Source organism: Cervus canadensis, chromosome 5, assembly GCF_019320065.1.
Source record: "Cervus canadensis isolate Bull #8, Minnesota chromosome 5, ASM1932006v1, whole genome shotgun sequence".
NCBI classification, from domain to species: Eukaryota; Metazoa; Chordata; class Mammalia; order Artiodactyla; family Cervidae; genus Cervus; species Cervus canadensis.
In genome coordinates this window covers 81,799,341-81,821,244 of record NC_057390.1, presented here as the reverse complement: position 1 = coordinate 81,821,244, position 21,904 = coordinate 81,799,341, and the positions used below count along the sequence as shown (strand labels likewise).

Below are 21,904 nucleotides of genomic sequence, written 5' to 3'. Positions count from 1 at the left end.
CACCAACCCTTGACCATCTGAAGTGACAGGTGAAGCTGCATCTTTTATGCCACTATAATTTGGGGGTTGTTTCCTGCTACCTGCAGCTGAATTTAATCCTAACATGGGTTCCTTTCCCAACAAGTAACATCCCCCTCCCCTTCCACATTCAGAATTAACTGATAGACACGGAGGTCTGAGAGATGGAGGTCGCAGTGGCTCTATCATTATTAATGCTGATTGGAGACACAGCTTTACATTGGTGGACAAAGGTGCAATTTCCTAAAATCAGACAACAATGGAAGTTGACTCTGACTTTCATAGATGACTTCTCTGTAGCAGGCAACCATGTTTGCTAAAGTTTTACCCACAGTAGTGTCTTTTAAAATTGCCATTGAACTTCTCAAACCCTGCTGCTGCTTTATCAACTACAGTTTATATTCTCAATCCATTGTTGTCACTTCAATTTTCACAGCATCTTCACGCAGATTAGAGCCCAACTCCAGAAATCATGTTGTTTCATCAATAAGAAGCAACTCATCTATCAAACTTTTTTTTTTTTATAACAGATGTAACAAAATGAAAAAAAACCTGACATACTGCAAGAATTACCACAATGTGACACAGACATGAAATGAGCAAATGCTTTTAGGAAAAGTGCTCACGGACTTGCTGGACACAGGGGGGCCAAACCTTCAGTTTTTAAAAAATCACAGTATGGCAAAGCATAAAATGAGGTACGCCTGCACAGAGATGGGCAGTGCTGTTGAGGACAGAGCCGGGAGGAAGAGCCTGGAGGCCCGGTTCAACGATGCTCACTTTAACAGTTGTGAAAAGAAGAGACGAAACACCAGAAGCTGGAGTGATGAAAAAGAGTCATTTATGTAACATGTCTACAGTTTACAGAGGGCTTTCGTTTACACAATCTCACATTACTCTCAGAATGATTTGCAAAGTAGAACACTTTGTCACATTTCACAAGTAAGGAACTGCTGCTTAGAAAAATGCTATCACCTGTGGCCATGCTTCCTTTGTGGGTTTTGGGGGCACCACCTTCTTCAGCCATTTTTTCCCTCCTCCTTTTTTCTCTCTTGGGAAAGGCTTTTTCTTTGGTGAAAGTGTTAAGTTGCTCAGTCGCGTCCGACTCAGCGACCCCATGGAAATCTCCAGGCAAGAAACTGGAGTGGGTACCTCCCCTTAAAATAAATGCTAACAGGCCTTTCCTCTTCTCCTGCTGGTACCCTCTCATTAGGTGGCCTCACCCACTCATGTTTAGCCATCACATGTAACTGACAGCTGCCAAATGTACAATGCAGAGCCTGGAATCCTCCGCGGAGCACTTGACCTATACACACAACTTCTGCCTCGTGGCCAAGGCCTGCAGAGGCAGCTGCTAAGGACTGTGAGGAGGGAGGAGGCTGGTGTTCAGCTGAGGGACAGGACTGCAAAAGCCACTGGAGCTCGGAGGTGTGCGAATCCTACATACTTGACATGATTTTCCAGCATGTTGATTTTTTATTCCTAAGCTAACTCTTTTTCTACATGGTCCTAATCTCACGTCACCTCAATTCTTTCTTTCAAAGTGAGAGAAGTTTAAAATATGAATCTGAATGATATAAGAATTTTGAATGGTATGAGCCAAGCATTATCAGTCTAATTATACCATTCACTCACTCACGCACTCACTCACCTGATTTGTTCAAACATTTATCGAGCGCTTTTCAATTGCCAGGAGTGGCGCAAGGCGTTGGGCTTAACAATGATTAAGACAAAGTCCCCCAAGGAGCTCACAGTCTAATGGTAAACTACTGAGTAAACTGAGGCACAGAGTGGTAATGACTTACCCGATGAGGTAGAAAGAGCGAGGTGCTCAGGAACATGGGACTAGAGCTGGAGAGAGGGCAGGGGACCACTGACTCATTGTAAATAAACCCCTCTGGTTGAAAAGCAAGGCTGCGTACAGAAACATATTACAAAATCTTGCAAAAAAGGTTAAAATAGTTTTCAACTGTCACCATGACTGAATTCATGTCTTGCAAGGAATTCAGTCATGAGCTGATGGCATTTCTGCACTTGTCCCCAAAGCTTGGGGCACGTCAGCAGTCTGCTTGGACACAATGACTCTGTAGGGAGCCTGAAGTCCAATTTTAGCACTGGGAAACCATACTGAAATACTTGCATTAAATCCACAAACTTTAACTGCACACATATTTATGGTACTTCTACATGTAGAAGTTAGGGAAAAAACTCTCCTCTAACCCTCATTCGGAGGATTCTAATAAGTTATAGATACCACAGAAATTAGAGAATATGTCTGTTACTTTCCATATTTACATTTTGGCTGTACAAGGGTGAACAGTCTCACTTAGACGTATATCACAAGTGATCTAGACATTATACAAATATGTACAAAGACATCACATCAGGTGTGTGCACACACCCATCCATGCAGACATGAACCCATGTAAGGCAACTTCTTTTGTGACAACAACACGCGATCCGCGCGGCAAAGGGCAGAGTCCACGAGGAGCTGTCCACCCAGCCTGCCTGTCTGTTTCAGTGACAGTCGTGTGATTCAGTAATTTCTGTAGGCAAGATGACTGCTTCACTGGCAAAAAAGCAGTGAATAATTATACAAAAAGCTGTTTTCAAATGCAGAAACCGCCATTATCCAGGAATCTAAGGAGCAAAGTGCTTGGAGGCACTCCTGGCCTTCTTGCAGCTACCAAGAATGAGAAAACGGCAGGGACGATTTATTGCTCTGAGGATCTTCATCCACACAGGAGTCCAAGAGACTCCATGCATGGACCGTCAAACACCATCAGTTGCTCACTTCAAGCACTTCCTCACTTTGATGTGGAGGATTTTCTTCTGAAAGATAAACACGGGAGAAATCTTCCTAAATGAAGGTCTCAAAGGCAGGCAGCTAAGAGAACATTCAAATTTTTAAGACAAAATAGGAAGACCTCAGTCAAGAACCATATTCTTACATGAGTGGCATAAGGCCAATGTTTCCAGTCTCACAAGAATAATAAACCAGGACTCAAGCATGAGCCTGAGGACCTGGGTCAGAGGATCAGCCTTCTCTACAGAGACCACACTCCAAAATCAACTACAATTCTAACTTTTCACAGGTATCAAAATTACACGGGATTTAACAACAGGGTTGTTAGAAACAGTAAGCAACTATAGTAAGAATTACCCTGTAATTTTTAACTCATGTTTTTGTAGCTAGGAAGAGTAAACATATCTTTAAGGCCATAATATTCATTTTATGAATATTATTCATAAATATTCATATCCATAATATTCATTTGTTAAACTATATACATTTAAAAAATCATTAGAGTCTTAAATTTTCCTAATCACAAAATCGGCGTGTTTACCTTTCTCAGGTTGAGGGAGCTCCGAAGGCTTGCTTTTGGATGAAGAGGTCCCTACACTGTCTGACGTTTTATTACTTGAGTGGGAACCCTGCTCCACTTCACATAAATAAACATCAATGGGTCCTTTGGTGCTCCTGATATGTACTGTGATAGAATCCTAGCACAAGATACAGAAAGCATTAAGATGAATGAGAGGATTCATGAATTACATTTTTTTACTTTCTAGAACTGTAGAAGTTTCAAGGGACACTTCTGGAAATTCTCATCCAGGTCGTTTCTTTGCTGTCATATATTTGAGAATATCATGTATTTGCTTAGCCTGAACCACAGGAAGCACTCATTAGGAAGCATCACCTTGAAGTCACAATTTGAGTGTGATTAGAATAAACAAAAGGTGTTCCTTAACTGTAATACACTGTCCAGTAACAGCTAGGGTCTCACGTGGACTGTGCTCTTCTAGGGATAAAAGGGGAAGGTGGGTGAGAGTCACCTCACCGAGGGAGGTGAAGTCCCCTATTGCAATGAAGAGGACACAACTTCAGCGCTGACGGGTCTATCAGGCCATCAGCACTCCATCTGTCCTAAGAATGGTCTCACTCCTTGGTTGAGTCCACCCTGACCACGCATCTATCGACAAGTATCTTTCAACACAAACTTTCCTGCAAGCAGCTGACAGTATTTCCATTTACACATTAATTTTATTTTTCATTTTAAATGTTTAATTTAGTGTCCTCCTTTATTTGTGAGTCTTTTATGAGTTTGGTTAGTGAGTTAATTCCCCAGAGCCCTGTTTGACACTGGATCTTAACACTGAGGCCAATTCTTGGTGATTCCTCTAAGAGGCCATGATAGTACAATGGCTAAGAATAGATTCTGAAGCCAAACTGTCTGGGTTTGAATTCTGTTTTTCTTACTTACTGTATGATGGTAAGAAAGTTTATCTTTCTGTGCTTTAGACTTCTCATCTGTAGAGGATAATAATCATGACTGCTGAGTTTGTTGTGTTACTCAAAACACATTAAACACATTAAAATGGGTGAAGTGCCTTGAGCTGTGGATCAGGTATGCAGCTAACATGCACACACTAGTTATCAAGTTACTGGGACTGCAACAACGCACTGGCTTGCCTCCCTCTGTTGTTGTTTAGTCATACAGTTGTGTCGAATTCTTTGTGACTCATGGACTGCAGTCCACCAGGCTCCTCCGTCCATGGGATTTTCCAGGCAAGAACACTGGAGTGGGTTCCCATTTTCTTCTATAGGGGATCTTCCCAACACAGGGATTGATACCCGCATCTCCTGCATTGTAGTAGCTGGCTTGCCTCCCTTTGTTGTTGTTTAGTCATACAGTTGTTTCCAATTCTTTGTGACTCATGGACTGCAGTCCACCAGGCTCCTCCGTCCATGGGATTTTCCAGGCAAGAACACTGGAGTGGGTTCCCATTTTCTTCTCCAGGGGATCTTCCCAACACAGGGATTGAACCCGCATCTCCTGCATTGTAGGCAGATTCTTTACTGCTGAGCCACCAAGGAAGCCCCTGTTTCCCTTTAAACGTTCTTAAGAACAGGGGGGTGGAGAATTCTTGCTTGGAGAATCCCCATGGACAGATGAGCTTGGCGGGCTAAAGTCCATTAAGTGGCAAAGAGTCGGACATGACGTGAGCAGCTAAGCACGTGCACACACACAGACACAAAAGCAGGGCTACCTACCTTCCTGGGAGCTGGAACATCCAATCTGGTTTCTGCCGGCGCTTTAACTGCGATTACAATCTGTTCATGGAAGGCTTGGATGCTGTGAATGTCTTGATACGTCACATATGCTAGTGTAAAAACCAGTTAAGGGTCTCTAAGCAGAGGATGGAGATTAAAAAATTATTTCATAAGTAATTCTTACTATTTCATCAACGATCCTTAGGATTTTACGAAGTGTTTTACAATATAACTCAAAAGAATTCTTTTATACTACTATGATAGTGATAACACTTTCTGGACAAAAAATAGTAATAAAGTCTGGGTGTTTAAAACAAAGACAACACATGAAGGTATTCAAACCTCCCTGCACTTCTCCCTATCATTGCTACATTTTATGAGAATCTCTGGAGAAAAATAAGTGTTTTGATGAGAATCTCCTAAAATGTAAGGGAGAAAGAATCTGTTAGTAGTAGAAACAACTTAGAAAACCAGTTTTTCAGGACTATCAACTACTCATGGGACTGCTCTCATCCCAAACTATTTTCAATCTTGCTACCTGAATTTTTCTCATCTTCTTTTATTGTGTTGCTTGAAATTTTACCACTTACCTGATTTAAAGGGTTTCACCAGCATTTTTTTTTTTTAAACTCCACAGACCTTTTTGACTGAGTCCAGTAACAGCATTTACTTTCCTTCTAATAACTGTATTGTGGAAACAGGAGTTTTTGACTGGGGTAGAATTTAAGTAAATTTGAAACGTGAACTAGCTCAGTATCAGTGACACCTCAGAAAGGTGCTGCATGGGGAACACGGCAGCAAAACTGTCTAGGAGACTTGGGAGGCGATCAGAATCAAAGACAATCTCCCCCTCTGGTCCCAGAGACACTGTCTTGAAGAGCATGACCATCCAACTGTGTCAGGCTTGGTGGACTGGAAAGGCAGTTTCAGTATCATTTCTATGGCAGTTCATTTACTTCTAAAGGTCTCATTTTCTATCTTAAATATATTAATTAAATTACCAAGTTGAGCCTACTATTTAAGGTAATTGCTTTGGGACAATTTTTTTTTTTTAAAGGTACAGATTAAAGGATATCTTTCATTTTCTTTGTCATCTGTCAACTCAAACAATTGCTGAGCACAATCCTTGATTAACTCATCCAGGGCATCTTCCATTGTTGATAAGTCAGACAGCTCCTCCTGCAGCTTCTTCTGTTGGGGCACTGCTCCAAAATTGCTAAGATCAGAGCCTCTTTAAAAGAAAAAGATCCCCATCAACAACATCTGGGAGATTACAAATTAATACAAATTAGGTTACTGGAATGTCTCCAGAAGTTTACACCTGGTGTCTCCCACAAGAACAGACAATAGGTAACAAACTCCACTCATGCTCTCCTGTTATTCTAGACAACCATTACTTCTCTTTGGTTTTTGTCCCTATTTCTATTCCCTGACAAAGAAACTTTAAAAACAAAACCAACATCACAACCCTCTGGAAATCAGAAGTTCTACGGAAAGCTTACTAAAGTTCAGTGAGCAGTGAACTGAGTCAGTAGCACCTAGATTCAGCCCAGCTCTGCTTTCCACAGTATGACTTTTGACAAGTTCTTGTCCATTTGTGTTTGTGCTCATTCGTGTCTGACTCTTTTATGACCCTTTGGACTGTGGCCTGCCGGCCTCCTCTGTCCGTGGGATTTTCCAGGCAAAGATACTGGAGTGGATTGCTATTTCTTCTTCCAGGGGATCTTCCTGACTCAGAGATCGAACCAGCTTCTCCTGTGTCTTCTGCACTGCAGGTGGATTCTTTACCCACTGAGCCATGGGAGAAGTCCTTTTGACAAGTTACAGTCTTATGGCAGAAAGTGAAGAACTAAAGAACCTCTTGATGAAAGTGAAAGAGGAAAGAGAAAAAGTTGGCTTAAAGCTCAACATTCAGAAAACTAAGATCATGGCATCTGGTCCCATCACTTCATGGCAAATAGATAGGGAAACAGTGGAAACAGTGGCTAACTTTATTTTTCTGGGCTCCAAAATCACTGCAGATGGTGACTGCAGCCATGAAATTAAAAGACGCTTACTCCTTGGAAGCAAAGTTATGACCAACCTAGACAGTATATTAAAAAGCAGAGACATTACCTTGCCAACAAAGGTCCATCTAGTCAAGGCTATGGTTTTTCCAGTAGTCATGTATGGGTGTGAGAGTTGGACTATAAAGAAAACTGAGCACAGAAGAATTGATGCTTTTGAACTGTGGTGTTGGAGAAGATTCTTAAGAGTCCCTTGGATTGCAAGGAGATCTAACCTGTCCATCCTAAAGGAGATCAGTCCTGGGTATTCACTGGAAGGACTGATGCTGAAGCTGAAACTCTTGTTATTTTGGCCATCTCATGCGAAGAACTGACTCATTTGAAAAGGCCCTGATGCTGGGAGGGATTGGGGGCGGGAGAAGAAGGGGACGAAAGAGGATGAGATGGTTGGATGGCATCACTGACTCAATGGACATGGGTTTGGGTGGACTCCAGGAATTGGTGATGGACAGGGAGGCCTGGTATGCTGCGGTTCATGGGGTCGCACAGAGTCGGACACGACTGAGCGACTGAACTGACCCTTTAGTTTTTACACATGAAAAACAGCACATACTGGCCAAACGACAGTTCATCTGCTAAAATTCTGAGCCTTTAGTTTTCCCTACAGTGCATATTTAATCTGGTTCTACCTGAAAATAATAATTTTTCAAAGATTTATTTTCTTTATTACGGTCTGCCCCAATATGATGTGACTTGAGCAACTACCAATATTCATTCTTTTCTTCGATCTTTATAGAAAATTAAGAGGGGAGAGGCTGTTACAACTTTACCTTTTGCTCGCTAGTTCTCAAATCTGATTCTAATTAGTGTCTTAGAACACAATCCGACATTAGCCCCTAAAATGTTAGCTATTATTCAGCTGCTGCTGCTGCTGCTAAGTGGTGTCAGTCATGTCCGACTCTGCAAACATGTTCAAATTAAAATTCAATTTGAATTTCTGTACTACTAAAAAAATAACCTCCTTTATGAACCCCTTTCCTCTAATAGTGAAGTTAACTACTGAGAATCATTTAATGATCTTTGCTGGTAGATTTTTCTTTTGCCTGCAAGGTATCTAGGTACTTATATGCTGGAACTGTTTCTTACTGATTCAAAATACTTGTGTGTTGTTAAGTATGACCGCTCCCTTCCTTTGTGTGTGTGTGTGTCCCCCACGCTTATCTATATGTAATAACTACATTTATACTATAAGGTCTTCTTTTCCTGAAATCCTTCCTAATCATACGCTAAGTATTTACCAATTAACTCTGAGATACGCAGCCTCCTGAATTTTTTTTTTTTAACATTCAGGGAATTGCTTCCAAGCCTGACCTGCACCATAACCCGGGGGTCGCTGTTAAGAAGGCAGGTATCTGGGTTCTCCCAGAACTGAACTACAGCCCCTTGGGAGGAGGCCTCTCCATGTTCACCACACTCCAGAGCAAGAACCACTGTTTTACCACCGTAACTGATGCCCCCTGGTATCAATGATCAACTGGAACTGAGGAAATATTTTTTTAAAAAAATTCCTACACAATCAGATGCCCACTTATCTTGAAAAGTGAAATTCCTAAAACTAATCATGACTCCACTCAGCTTTTCCATAATATTGGGATATTATATGGCTTTTAGTTGGTACCAAGTAGGAAAAAAGAAAACAAACCATTGATAGTACCTAGTTTGTTTTAAGCACAGTATTGTCACTTATTGAGGAGAAAAAAAAACATGAAAAGTTTGAAAACAACTCACATCCACCGAATATGGTTCTTAGACTTCTTTTCAACCAGGTTGATTCCATCTAAGACGTTGGTGATGTCATACACTCTTCGTTTTCGTACTCCCAGTTTCGTTGCAACCTTGTTTAAGTCAAGAATGCCCCCAGGAGCAGATCTGACAAGATCCATAAATTTTCGAGTTAAATAAACCAGTGATACATCAAAACGAGGTCTCTTCACTTTTAGTGCTTCTGGGATACAAAACAAACACAATTCGTAAAATTTTAAATAGCATTTCTTTCTCAATTTATTAAAAAGACCATTTATTTCTTCTTGATCAATAACCACAGACACCTACAGATATTCTACCCACTGACCAAATCATAGCTAATTTTTACAAAATCGACTTCTTAAAATGGATGAAAATTTATTAGCCTATTCCAGGTAAACAAAGGCTTTAGACTGAAAGGAATATTTGAAATATGCAACCAGTTCCCCCTGAGTATGTGAATCTGAACGGCATCGTATCAGACATAAATGGTGAGCCTGCATCTATATCCATACCACTCTCAGGAGCAGGATTAGAAATAATGTTTACAATCAAATTTCTCATTTGGTCCTCAAGTCATGAAATTCTTTATGAAGCCAAGTTAGAGATCTAGCTTTAAAAAAAAAGGTTTAAAATGTCCCTATACGTGTCATAGTGTAAACCAACCTGATGAAATCTGGAAAGGGCTCAAATCAGTCTTCTAATTAGCATGGTTAGGATATACCTTGAGGGAAAGTGGCGTGACTATTTTTCAAAATATTCATTACCCTATATTAACAGATAAGCAAATGAATAGGGAAAAATCTCTTTAATTCCCTCATTTACTCATTGCTACGGTTTTCCAGATTCCCCGACACTACACATACATTTTCACATGCCCACGTCAATATGTAAATATATACAGTTTTAAAAAGCGAGAACAGAAACACACCGCTTTTTGACACACTGCTTCTTAATTCAGTATTATGAACATCCTGATGTGTCAGCAAATTTATTTCAACTTTATTCTTTATGGCTGCATATTTAACTGCATGGAATATTTGCTCAACTCAGCCCAATGTGGGAAATTCAAATTATCTCTAATTTTACTATTTTGCACAATACTTCAATGAATCTCCTAGAAGCTAAATTTTTGCATGCGTCTTTGCTTCCTTTAGATAAGTTTCAAGATGTGGAATTGTTGAGTAAAAGTGTATTTTTAAACGCTGCCAAACCTGCTATTTAGGATGTGGGTTCTATCAGTTTTACAAAGTTTATAAGGGCCTCCTCTCTTGCCCTTGCCAAAACTGAAGATTATCATTCTTTCCATCTTTCCCAGTTTGATACATGGGAAATAGATGGGCAAACAGTGGAAACAGTGTCAGACTTTATTTTTTGGGGCTCCAAAATCACTGCAGATGGTAACTGCAGCCATGAAGTTAAAAGATGCTTACTCCTTGGAAGGAAAGTTATAACCAACCTAGATAGCATATTAAAAAGCAGAGACATTACTTTGCCAACAAAGGTCCATCTAGTCAAGGCTATGGTTTTTCCAGTGGTCATGTATGGATGTGAGAGTTGGATGGTGAAGAAAGCGGAGTGCCGAAAAATTGATGCTTTTGAACTGTGGTGTTGGAGAAGACTCTTGAGAGTCCCTTGGACAGCAAGGAGATCCAACCAGTCCATCCTAAAGCAGATCAGTCCTGGGTGTTCATTGGAAGTACTGATGCTGAAGCTGAAACTCCAATACTTTGGCCACCCCATGCGAAGAGTTGACTCATTGGAAAAGACCCTGATGCTGGGAGGGATTGGGCGCGGGAGGAGAAGGGGACGACAGAGGATGAGATGGTTGGATGGCATCACTGACTCGACGGACACAAGTAAACTCCGGGAGTAAACTCCGGGAGGTGGTGATGGACAGGGAGGCCTGGTGTGCTGGGATTCATGGGGTCGCAAAGAGTCGGACACGACTGAGTGACTGAACTGAACTGAACTGAATAGTTCTTATGGTTTAGTGCGCAGAGGAAATAAATTCTACAAATAATTTAGCTGTACTCCTGGTGTGGAGTATGTGATTACATTTTTTTTCCTACTTCACAGCACACCACAGAATGCTTCAAAGGAAACAGTCATCCTATCTTCAATCAGAAATGTTCTTCTCCTGAACCTCTATAATATTATATTCAACTTAAAGACCACTGGTGGTTACTCCAAGAAACAAAAGGACATATTTTATAATGTAAATGTCTTCTATGTGGAGACCACTCCTATACTTAAAGATTAAACAGGATTAAATAGGAAATTTTTTTCAAAAAAGTAGAAGATAGTCATCATTCTATAAAATCTTGCAAGATTACAAATGAGAAATTCTGACTTTAAAAACATTTACATCTGACTCTTGACCTAGACAAGAGTTAACCTATGTATAATTTACTATATAATGTGAATCCTATCTGCAGATTCAATCAATCCATCTGTTTGGCTGAAATCACCATCGTGTTTCTGTGTTAAGAGAGACCCCATGGGCAGCAGGGAGGGCCTGGCAGAGACGACTGGCGTGGGCAGCTGTGCCAGGGTGGCCTGCTCAGGAAGCAGGACCTGACCCAGGGATAAGACTGCATGCTCAAGTCTGAGCAGGGGGATGAATTCTGATTGGACAAGTTACTTAATCCCTCTGGGCCTCCGTTTACTTGTCTACCAAATAGAAGTAATAATCCATACCTTTACTTTGAAAGGTTGCTGTGATAATCCATGTAAAGAGCTAAATACAGGCCAGGCACTGCATGAGCTCAATACACGTGAGACACGAGTGTAAGTCATGGCATGGGGCAGACGAAGGAAATGCTTCCAGAGGAAAACTGGGGGCCAGATATGGGTGGGACTGTGGGGGTTGCTGAGGAGAAATGAAGGCTACCATTAAGATTCATACTGGATGTCTAGGCATCGTGTATCCCCTGAGATTAGGATAGGAGTAGATGGAAAGAGCACAAGGAACCACAGGAAACCAGGAGGGCAAAGACTGTCCTCATGTTTCTTGCCAAACTGCCTGCAATTCCACTGATGACAACAACTGCTCTCACAGAACTCTGGGAAATATCCCTAAACTCGGACCATTTAGGGAAAAAAAAAGACATTTCCAAAGCAATGAAGAATAAACTGGCATTTGTGCACAATGACAGCCCACAACCTCAGGAGTTTTTGCTGAAATTCCAAGCTTGACATAGTACACTTTATTTAAGTTACTCATCAACTCAGGTACCTTTATAATAAGTTACTGAAATCATAAGAAGGTCAAATGGCAGAACCTAAAACCTATTCAGGAATCAACTTACTTCTCATGGACACATATTGTACGTTATCTTCTAAGTTAATCCTTATTTTTGATGGCTGGAAAAGAGAAGATACAGAAATTTAACTTAGTAATTTAATTACAAGCAAATGAATAGCAAAAAAAAAGAAAAAAACCACAATGCAAATGAACAGCATTTTACTGGATAATATAAAGGTTTGTCCTTTTTTTCACCCTGGGAAATAATTATGGTGTGAGGAAACCAGTCCTCCTAAACTACATTTATGCTAACTGTCATCACATCTGACAGAGTTTACACACTTGCATTTCTGAAACTGCATGGGCCTCTATAGGTACAGAAAGGGGAAGTGAAAGTCGCTCAGTTATGTCCAACTCTCTGTGACTCCATGGACTATACAGTCCATGGAATTCTCCAGGCCAGAATACTGGAGTGGGTAGCCTTTCCCTTCTCCAGGGGATGTTAGCAACCCAGGGATTGAACCCAGGTCCCCCTCGTTGCAGGCGGATTCTTTACCAGCTGAGCCACAAGGGAAGCCCATAGCTACGGAAGCAGTAGTTAAAGAGGTGGGGTGGGGGGAGAAAGGAAGGGTGGTGGCAGTAGAGAACGAATATTGGAATTTATTACTACATGGACATTAATTTACTGACTGTCTCAGGTACTGGGGATAAAAGGGAATTCAGAGGTGATCAGGACTCTGTCTCTGATCAGGATCTGTCTCTGACTCTGGAAGGTGAGGGAGAGATCTAAACCCAAACTAACAAATGCTCACCCTTTGCTAACTCAGTGTTAAGTGCCTCCGGAGAAATGAGCTCACAAACTTTCATTTTCAAAAGCAGCCATGCAGTCCCACGATAATGTAAAAACAGCATTTCTAATCATGCAAAATAATGCATGCAATGTAACTGGAAACTTCGGTATCAGATTAATAAAACACTTCTTGTAAATCCCTGAGGCAACCAGGAAATTAGTATAACAGTAGCTCCACTGGCAATGCTCATCATTTTACTATCTACTTAAAGGCTATGAAGGCTTACATAAACTTGTCGTAACATCTGCAGTACACTTAAAAATTGTTTTTTGCAAAACATATATAAATCCTAACCATGAAGCTAATGAAGAGAAACCCATATTAGCCTTTTGCTTAGAACAAAGTATAATGATGTCATGTGTCTCCAGACAGGCTGTGGGCGGGTTTAGCTTCTGTTTAAGTGAAAAAACTGCCCTCAATGGGGCCGCAGCAAGATTGGGGGATTCATGAGGAGCTCTAAGAGAAGAGTCACCAGAACTCTGGGGTGTAGCCAGCAATTCTCAGGAGAGGGACCCCCCAGCCAAGCCTTGGAAGACAAGCCAGATTTTGCAGGAACCTGTGGGAGGTTGGAGAGAGAAGATAAATAATTCTTGGTGCAGGAAGTGACATGAATAAAGGTATGGAAATACAAACTACCTGGCACCTTTCGCGAGGCCACCTGGCTGGCCAGTATGAAATCGACTTGTCACTGAGGCTGGAAGGGCCTGCCAGCACCATGCTTGACACACAGGACTGTCAAAGTCGTGCCCTGGAGTTTGGCCTTTAGGCTGTAACCAGTGCAGAAACGCCACAGATTTCTGAACAAGACATGACATCCTTGGGCTCATGGTTCAGAGATCTAAGTACGGTGGCAATACGCCAAAAAGACTGAGGAACGGGGAAGCCTGAAGGTGAGGTGAGCAGCTAAGCAGCTCTCTCCCTGCTGGTGTTACTATACAAGCCTTGGCATGATGGTTCCCTTATCATTCACGACAAGATGATGGCATCTGTCAGGAAGCTAACTCGATACGGAATAACGCCCCTGAAGCAGAATTCCACTGTAAAATGAATTTAGTCGTTGGAATTTAAACACCTGCAGGTACACCTGCTGGGTGCAAAACCGGAGTGGGGAGAGCCTGTCCTGGGGCAGGGACTCTGCTTGGCTGGCTCTCAGGCAGTGCCGACAACAGGGACAGGCTGAAAGAAAGTGAAGCTGCTCAGTCGTGTCCAACTCTTTGCGACCCTATGTAGCCCACCAGGCTCCTCTGTCCATGGTGATTCTCCAGGCAAGAATACTGAAGTGGGTTGCCATTTCCTTCTCCAGGAGATCTTCCCAACCCAGGGATCAAACCTTGGTCTCCCACACTGCAGGCAGACTATTTACCCTCTGAGCCACCAGGGACACGTTGAAGGGCAGTGCTATTGAAGCCAAACTTCAGACCAGGGTGACCAACTGTCACTGCTATTTTTACATTCAACCCTTCTGCTAAAAGACTATGAGACAGAGTTGAACTACTGATGCAAAATTTCTTAAAAGAAAAAAAAAAATCCATCCTTATCACAGGGACCTGAAACACCCATCAACAAACACCCTAAGTTGCTACACTACTTCAATCACTGTAGCGTCACAATCAACCCTGAGAACGCACATAGACGGGATTAACAGAGCAGCAGCCCCAGGGGTCGTGCTGCAGACAAGACTTGTTCTTGGTTCAGAGCGGGAGGGCCCAGGCCCCCACTAGTGCTATCTCCCTATCTGCTCTTCGCATGTGCTCCAAGGGTGCCTTCCCTGCTCCAGACCCCTCCCTCTGGTCTCCTTATCTAGAAGGCTGCTATTCATGGCTTGGCACAGGGATGGTGGTACCTCAATTAGTAACATGAGAATGTATGATTTTCTTTCCCCCACATTCTTTGCTATAAACTACGTATGGGCTATCTTGGGATCTGTGGGGAAACATCCATTGGTTTTGATTCCCCACCACCCACCGAACAAAAAAACCCTCTCTCTTTCTTTTGGAAGACGCACGATAGCATCATGGCCTCTCAGGGGCTGACCTCCCAAGTAAAAATGGTGTAAATCCTACAGACCTACAATTTGGGAGATTTGCAATGAGTCAACAGCAATGACACATTCATCTCATTTATACTCAATAGTTCTTGGCTTAAGATGGGTTTCAGGACCACCAGGACTTCTCAGGTGCAGGGAGACTCTTCCCTCATCTGTAACACAGTGTAGGGACAAACTTCTAATTACAGCCCACTTTCCAAGCTATTGTGAAGATCAAATGACCAATTCTGTAAACTGTAAAAATCCAAAGAATGAATAAGAGACTATTATTGTTGTCGTCCTGTTTGAACCAGAACAGTTCTTGGCACATTCAGGCACTTGGCAAACATTTGTTAAACTAATGAATGGAAGAGTGAAATAGGATCTTGTCACGGATGATGTCAACTGATAAACAACAACGTGTATTTACAGACACAGGGACACCGGGAAAAGATGCCCTCTTAGATGCCCCATCTGTAAGGATCACTGAGATTAGGAGGCCTCAGGTTCTGTTTTCTAATACAGATTTATCATCTGGGGAGATTCAGTCTGACAATCCTGATTGGCCTTTCCAGCTATGCTAACTCTGGTGAACCACATTCGACAAACAGGTGAGGAGCTTTTCCTTGTCTCACAGGCCTAAAGATCTGGAGGAACTATATTTGAGGCTGTACTTAACGAGCTACACCGAAGAAGCCTGAACTCCTATCTTATTCTGAGTATAAAATCTGGTATCTTAAGGCTCAAATTATCCCAGATTCGGCCAATGGGAACCTTTTCAAAGTAGCTCCTGCAGAGGACACATCTTTTACCTTCTCGGTGTCTCGGGGATGGCAGTCCCCAGAGGAACATCCTCAAACTTCTATGGCACTAGATGCTGCTGCTTCTAGTGCAGACAGCCCACCCCTGGGGGCACTGCCAACATTTCTGTTCCTTCAAGGAAGCCTCCCTGAGAGGACACGCTCCCTGATGACCTGCCCACAGACAGCCTGCTCTGCTCAGTAGCGCCTGACTCTCTGTGACCCCCAGACTGTAGCCTGTGCGCCTGTCCATAGGATTTCCCAGGCAAGAATACTGGAGTGGGTTGCCATTTCCTCCTCCAGGAAATCTTCCCGACCCAGGGGTCCAACCCGCGTCTCCTCCATCTCCTGCACTGGCAGAAGATTCCTTACTGCTGAGCCAGCAGGGGAACCCAAAAGAGAGCCTGGTAGCAGCCAAACCTCAGACTTCTTAAAAAAGCTTGTGGCTCAAACACTCAAACTGCTCTCCTCACTTGTTCGGGTCTATTAATCTGTCTCCATGCTGAAACTATGGCGGCTGCGCTCAGCGCACACAGCTCTCTAGGAACCAGCAGCTCCTGGTAGGCAGGGTCAGCACATTCCAAGTCATTTCCTGATGCTCCAAGTTCCCACATCTCAAAACCTACACTTTGCAATTTAAGATCTCAAAGGAGAAAGAAGTAAAAGGTGAGTTTTAGGGGCTAAAATCTTAAACACTGCTTCTAAATTGGTTAAAAATGTCTCTATACAGAGATGCTCGCTTGTCCTGAAACAGCCTGTTTGGGGGAGTAATATCCCTTTAAGAGCTCTGCAGGCACATACCTTTTTCCAGGGGTCTGCTTTCTAGTCACACATGCAAGTTTTCCTTATTTTTCAATGTGCAGACTAAATCCTATCTCTAATCATGTTCTGCCTTCATAAAATCCCAGTTTTTAAGCCATTTACCCCTGGGGGAAACATCAAACACTCAGCTGTACACAAAACTATTTTTTTTGCATAGCATTTAATAATACACAGTCTACTAAATACTTCTAGTCATTATCCAATTTTTCTAAAAAATGCTGAGAGAGGTGTTGAAGTCACCATTTCACAGCCAGGAAAATAAACATTCATACATTCAAACATTTGGAGGGTACCTACTTCATTCACTTAACAGCTATTTACCAAAATAGTTTTTTTGTTTTTGCAAGAAGCCCCAAGATACGCTGGGGATGTACCAATGAAAGGCCAGAGCGGTTCCCCGGGCCTGAAGTGCCCCCATGCTGAGGAAGGGGTACGCAGGAAGCTCACAGGAGTGCCCAGCCCAGCCCAGAGGCTGGGTCAGCAAGGCTGCCCACAAATGACCTGTAATGGGAACCACAGGAGGTAACAAGGGAAAGTGTGCTCTAAAGAAAAAAATTTTTTAAAGGGGGAAGTACAGATATACAGAAGTCCAGAAGAATATAGACATATGGAAAATTCAGCAACCATAAGCAGTTCAGCAAAGATAAACCCAGGAGTCTGATGACATTAAGAAGTTTCTCCTCTATGATGAGAGCAGCTAGGAACCATGATAAGATTCTTTTAAGCCAAATGACATGATCAGAAATACACTTTAAAAAGACCATCATGGTTAGTTACTATATGGAGAATATATAGAAAAATCAGGGGCAAGATGAGAAGCAGGAAAACTAGTTGAGAAGATAGCAATCCGAAAGGCAGATGACAGCTAGAAGTGGCAAGTACTGGTGACTAATTTCTATTAGACAGGATGGAGGGGGTCCATTTGGAAAAGGTAAAGATGATGCGCAGGATACCAACTCGGGCAATATGGAGGGTGTGAGATCGAGAGTTGTCGCTTAAGCAAGACAATGAATTCCACTTCAGGTTATGAGTTTGAAATCTAGATAGAGGTGTGTAGTAGACAATTGGAAAGCTCTGAGCCCAATTTACAGATTTGGGAGTCATGACATGGTAACCAAAACTACCAGAGTGGATTGTTGTTGTTTAGTTACTAAATTGTGTCCACTCTTTTGTGACCCCATGGATTGCAGCCCGACAGACTCCTCTGCCCATGGGATTTCCCAGGCAAGAATACTGGAGTAGGTTGCAATTTTCTTCTCCAGGGAATCTTCCCTACCCAGGGAAATGAATCCATGTCTCCTGCACTAGCAGGCGAATTCTTCACCACTGAGCCATCAGAGAAGCCCTACCAAGAGTGGGACTATCTGAAATTTCAAGGGATACGTGTATCTTCTGATAATAAATGCAAAATAAAGTGTTTTTTCCAGAGTAAGAGTTCAGAGCTTTTATCAACTTCTAAAATAAGAAGAAAGTCTATGACAAACCTAGACGGCATATTAAAAAGCAGAGACTTTGCCGACAAAGGCCCATCTAGCCAAAGGTATGGTTTTTCCAGTAATCATGTATGAATGTGAGAGCTGGACCATAATGAAAGCTGAGTGCCAAAGAATTGATGCATTTGAACTGTGGTGTTGGAGAAGACTCTTGAGAGTCCCTTGGACTGCAAGGAGATCCAACCAATCAATCCTAAAGAAAATCAGTCCTGAATACCCATTGGAAAGGCTGAAGATGAAGCTGAAGCGCCAATACTTTGGCCACCTGATGCAAAGAACTGACTCAGTGGAAAAGATCCTGGTGCTGGGATAGACTGAAGGCAGGAGGAGAAGGGGACGACAGAGGATGAGATTGGTGGATGGCATCACTGACTTGATGGACATGAGTTTGAGCAAGCTCCAATAGTTGGTGATGGACGGAGAAGCCTGGTGTGCTGGAAAATTCAGCAACCATAAGCAGTTCAGCAAAGATAAATCCAGGAGTCTGATGACATTAAGAAGGAGTCCACAGGTGGCAGAGTCAGACACGACTGAGCTGAACTGAAAAGAATAAGACCACCAGTACAAATAGTAATAGAAGTCACAAGAGTGCTGACTGACACCCCATATGAAGAGACTGTGGAGAAGGCTGAAGAGCTGAATAACACCAACATGAAAGGGATGGGAAAAGGAAGAGTTTACAAAAGAGAACAGGAGAGACCAGAGAGGCAGATGGAGTGCTGACAGCATGTGTCCAAGGGGACGTCAATGGTGAGTTTCCAACAGAGTGAGTGGTCCACAGTGTTAAAACCACATGCGCTGGACCTGACAAGGTTGCTGGCAACCTTGGTTAGGACAGTCCTAGAGTTGTGCTTAGGGCTGAGGTCCCCCAGCAGCAGGTCAAGGTGGTAATGAGATGTGAGCAAGAAGACCCAGAGTGCAAACAACTTTTTCAAAGAGTTTGGCTGTGAAGGGGAAGTGATATAGTAGGTGGAAAGACATAAGCGATTAAAGGAGGGATCTCTCAAAATGGAAATGGATTTAGGAAATGGTTGGGTGGGGAAGATCCAATGGAGAAGGGATAGGTTACCCACTCCAGTATTCTTGGGCTTCCCTTGTGGCTCAGCTGGTAAAGAATCTGCCTGCAATGCGGGAGACCTGGGTTCGATCCCCGGTTTGCGAAGATCCCCTGGAGAAGGGAAAGGTTACCCACTCCAGTATTCTGACTTGGAGAATTTCGTGGTCTGTATAGTCCATGAGGTCGCATGAGCAACTTTTCACTTCACTTTCAAGTAATTGAGAATTTACCATCTGGAGTCAGACACAGGGAGGTTCAACCCAGGCTTTTCTACTTACTAACCATAGAAAAACCACTTAACATCTCCAAGTCTATCTTGGCAACTGTCAAACAAGAATAATCCCTTAGGACCGCTGTGCAGAATTAAATGAGATGGCGCTCATCAACTATTTTGGAGCACTGAGTCCTCCTGGTGTCTGGATAATTTGACTTCAGGAAATATTTATTTACTAGTAACGGGAAGAAACCAGCAGAGAGGTCAAGAATGCGGGGAGAAATGGGAACTGACGGGTTTCTTCCACGGAAAAGTCCTGATAATCAAGGAGAATACACTGCATGCAGTCCAGAGCAACAGAAGAATTAAACGTTTCACAGGGAGTCTTAATCTCCCTCGCGTTTTCACTGTCAAAGAGGATGTAAGACGACAACGTGATGAATGGGTGGAGCTGTGGGGTGTGAGGTGTGGACACGGTTTTAAGCGGCTGCAGCTAAGAAGGAGTATGGGAGAGGAGGCTGCAGAGAACACGAAAAAGAGAGTTTGCAGAGACCCACTGAAATAAAAATGGGCGAGCATGCCAGTGTCAGGCAAAGCTGTGCAATTTTCTCCAACACTGCTCTGTGGCCCGAAGGAAAGATCGAGGAGGCTGACAACGTTATTTTGGAGCACATGGAAAGGATAAGGTAAAGCGTTTCAGTGGACGACGACGGCTCTGGTTCAGAGGACGTGACAGGCACTACGAGAACCCCGGGGGCCCGGGGACCCCCCACACGCACGCCGTTCCCCGCCCCCCACCCCGGGGGGGCTTACCAGCAGGCCCTCCACGTTGATGGGGTCGCGGCAGCGGCGGCGCACAGTCTCCTCCGCCGGGTCCACGAGCAGGCTGGGCAGCTTCTGCGCCGGCCGCTGCTGACTCATGCTGCCCGGCCAGTCGCTCCTCGCCTCGCACCCCCAAGAGCTCTCCCGCCTTCTCCCGCGCCGCTCAGGCAACGCCCCCCACACACAACACGCCGGGTCTCGGGGGGTAGGGGGGCGGGAGGGGAGAAGGGGGCGTCGTCAAGCACGAACCGAGCCCCTGGCCGGCTCAGAGGCGCCGCCTAACTAGACCGGCTGGCGGACCGGACGCGACCCCGGGAGGTGGGACGCGGGCGGGCTAGAGAGCACCTTGACCCGCGCACATCAGGACGCCAGTCCCGCCATTTTCCCGCATGCGCAGTGCGCCGCCGCCCCCAGTGCGCATGCGCGCCGCCGCCGCCGCCGCCGCCGCAGCCCGAGCACTCTCCACGCGCCGCGCGCGGCCCCCAGCCGGGCGGGACAAGGGGGAGCCCGGGAAATCCCGGAGGGCGGAGTCCGCGGAGAGGACGGCACCGTGAGAGGAAGACGCGGCGTGGGAGGTCCAGACGGAGGGGTCGGGGCGGGAGGGACCCAGGCCGCTGGGACAGCTCGCTTGTGCCCCTCGGAGTTCTTGACCCTTCACCGCACTAATAACTGAACGTTCTCAGCGCGCAGGGAGTTAATTTACATCTCAGGCACGTGCCCACTGCTGATGCTTATTCGTCGGTGTTGGTCACCGAACCGTCGTGGAATTATTTACTGCTGTGCGTCTTTTTTTTCCCCCCTTCTTCTCCTTTCTTCCTTCCAAATGAAAATTTGAGAAATAAATGATTCCCTATGGTGTCGGAGATCGTGGTGGGCACAGGAGTTGCTCCTTTGAATTTGGCACAATCTCCAATTCTAGTGGAGGAGAGAGATAAAGAAAATGTTTAAAGTTGGAAGAATTGATGCTTTTGAACTGTGGTGTTATAGAAGACTCTTGAGAGTCCCTTGGACTGCCTTTGCCAACAAAGGCCGGTCTAGTCAAAGCTATGGTTTTTCCAGTAGTCATGCATGGATGTGAGAGTTGGACTGTAAAGAAAGCTGAGCGCCGAAGGATTGATGCTTTTAAACTGTAGTGTGGAGAAGGCAATGGCACCCCACTCCAGTGCTCTTGCCTGGAAAATCCCATGGACAGAGGAGCCTGGTAGGCAGCAGTCCATGGGGTCGCTAAGAGTCGGACAGGACTGAGGGACTTCACTTTCACTTTTCATGCACTGGGGAAGGAAATGGCAACTAACTCCACTGTTCTTGCCTGGAGAATCCCGGGGACAGGGGAGCCTGGTGGGCTGCGTCTATGGGGTCGCACAGAGTCGGACACGACTGAAGCGACTTAGCAGCAGCAGCAAACTGTAGTGTTGGAGAAGACTCTTGAAACTCTTGGACTATAGAGAGATCCAACCGGTCCATCCGAAAGGAAATCAATCCCGAATATTCTTTGGAAGGACTGATGCTGAAGCTGAAACTTTAATACTTTGGCCATCTGATGCGAAGAACTGACTCATTGGAAAAGACCCTGATGCTGGGAAAGATTGAAGGCAGGAGGAGAAGGGGAAGACAGAGGATGAGATAGTTGGATGGCATCACCGACTCAACGGACATGAGTTTGAGTAAACTCTGGGAGTTGGTGATGGA

At 44.0% G+C, this 21,904-nt stretch overlaps 1 protein-coding gene across 2 annotated transcripts; it reads right to left on the bottom strand.

The window, feature by feature from the left end:
- Positions 1-837: 837 nt before the first annotated feature.
- On the bottom strand, positions 838-20,690 carry E2F6 (E2F transcription factor 6). 2 transcript variants are annotated; one of them, XM_043469337.1, is made up of 7 exons: positions 20,207-20,690; positions 12,195-12,249; positions 8,869-9,085; positions 6,150-6,305; positions 5,075-5,189; positions 3,366-3,522; positions 838-2,850 (listed from the first exon to the last, which is right to left on the bottom strand). In XM_043469337.1, the coding sequence occupies exons 1-7, from the start codon at positions 20,312-20,314 to the stop codon at positions 2,801-2,803; spliced, it is 858 nt and encodes a 285-aa protein (XP_043325272.1). In that variant the 5' UTR covers positions 20,315-20,690; the 3' UTR covers positions 838-2,800. The 2 variants fall into 2 exon arrangements, with proteins under 2 accessions (XP_043325272.1, XP_043325273.1); XM_043469338.1 differs by having other exon boundaries at positions 8,869-9,009; positions 20,207-20,278.
- Between the last annotated feature and the right edge of the window lie 1,214 nt (positions 20,691-21,904).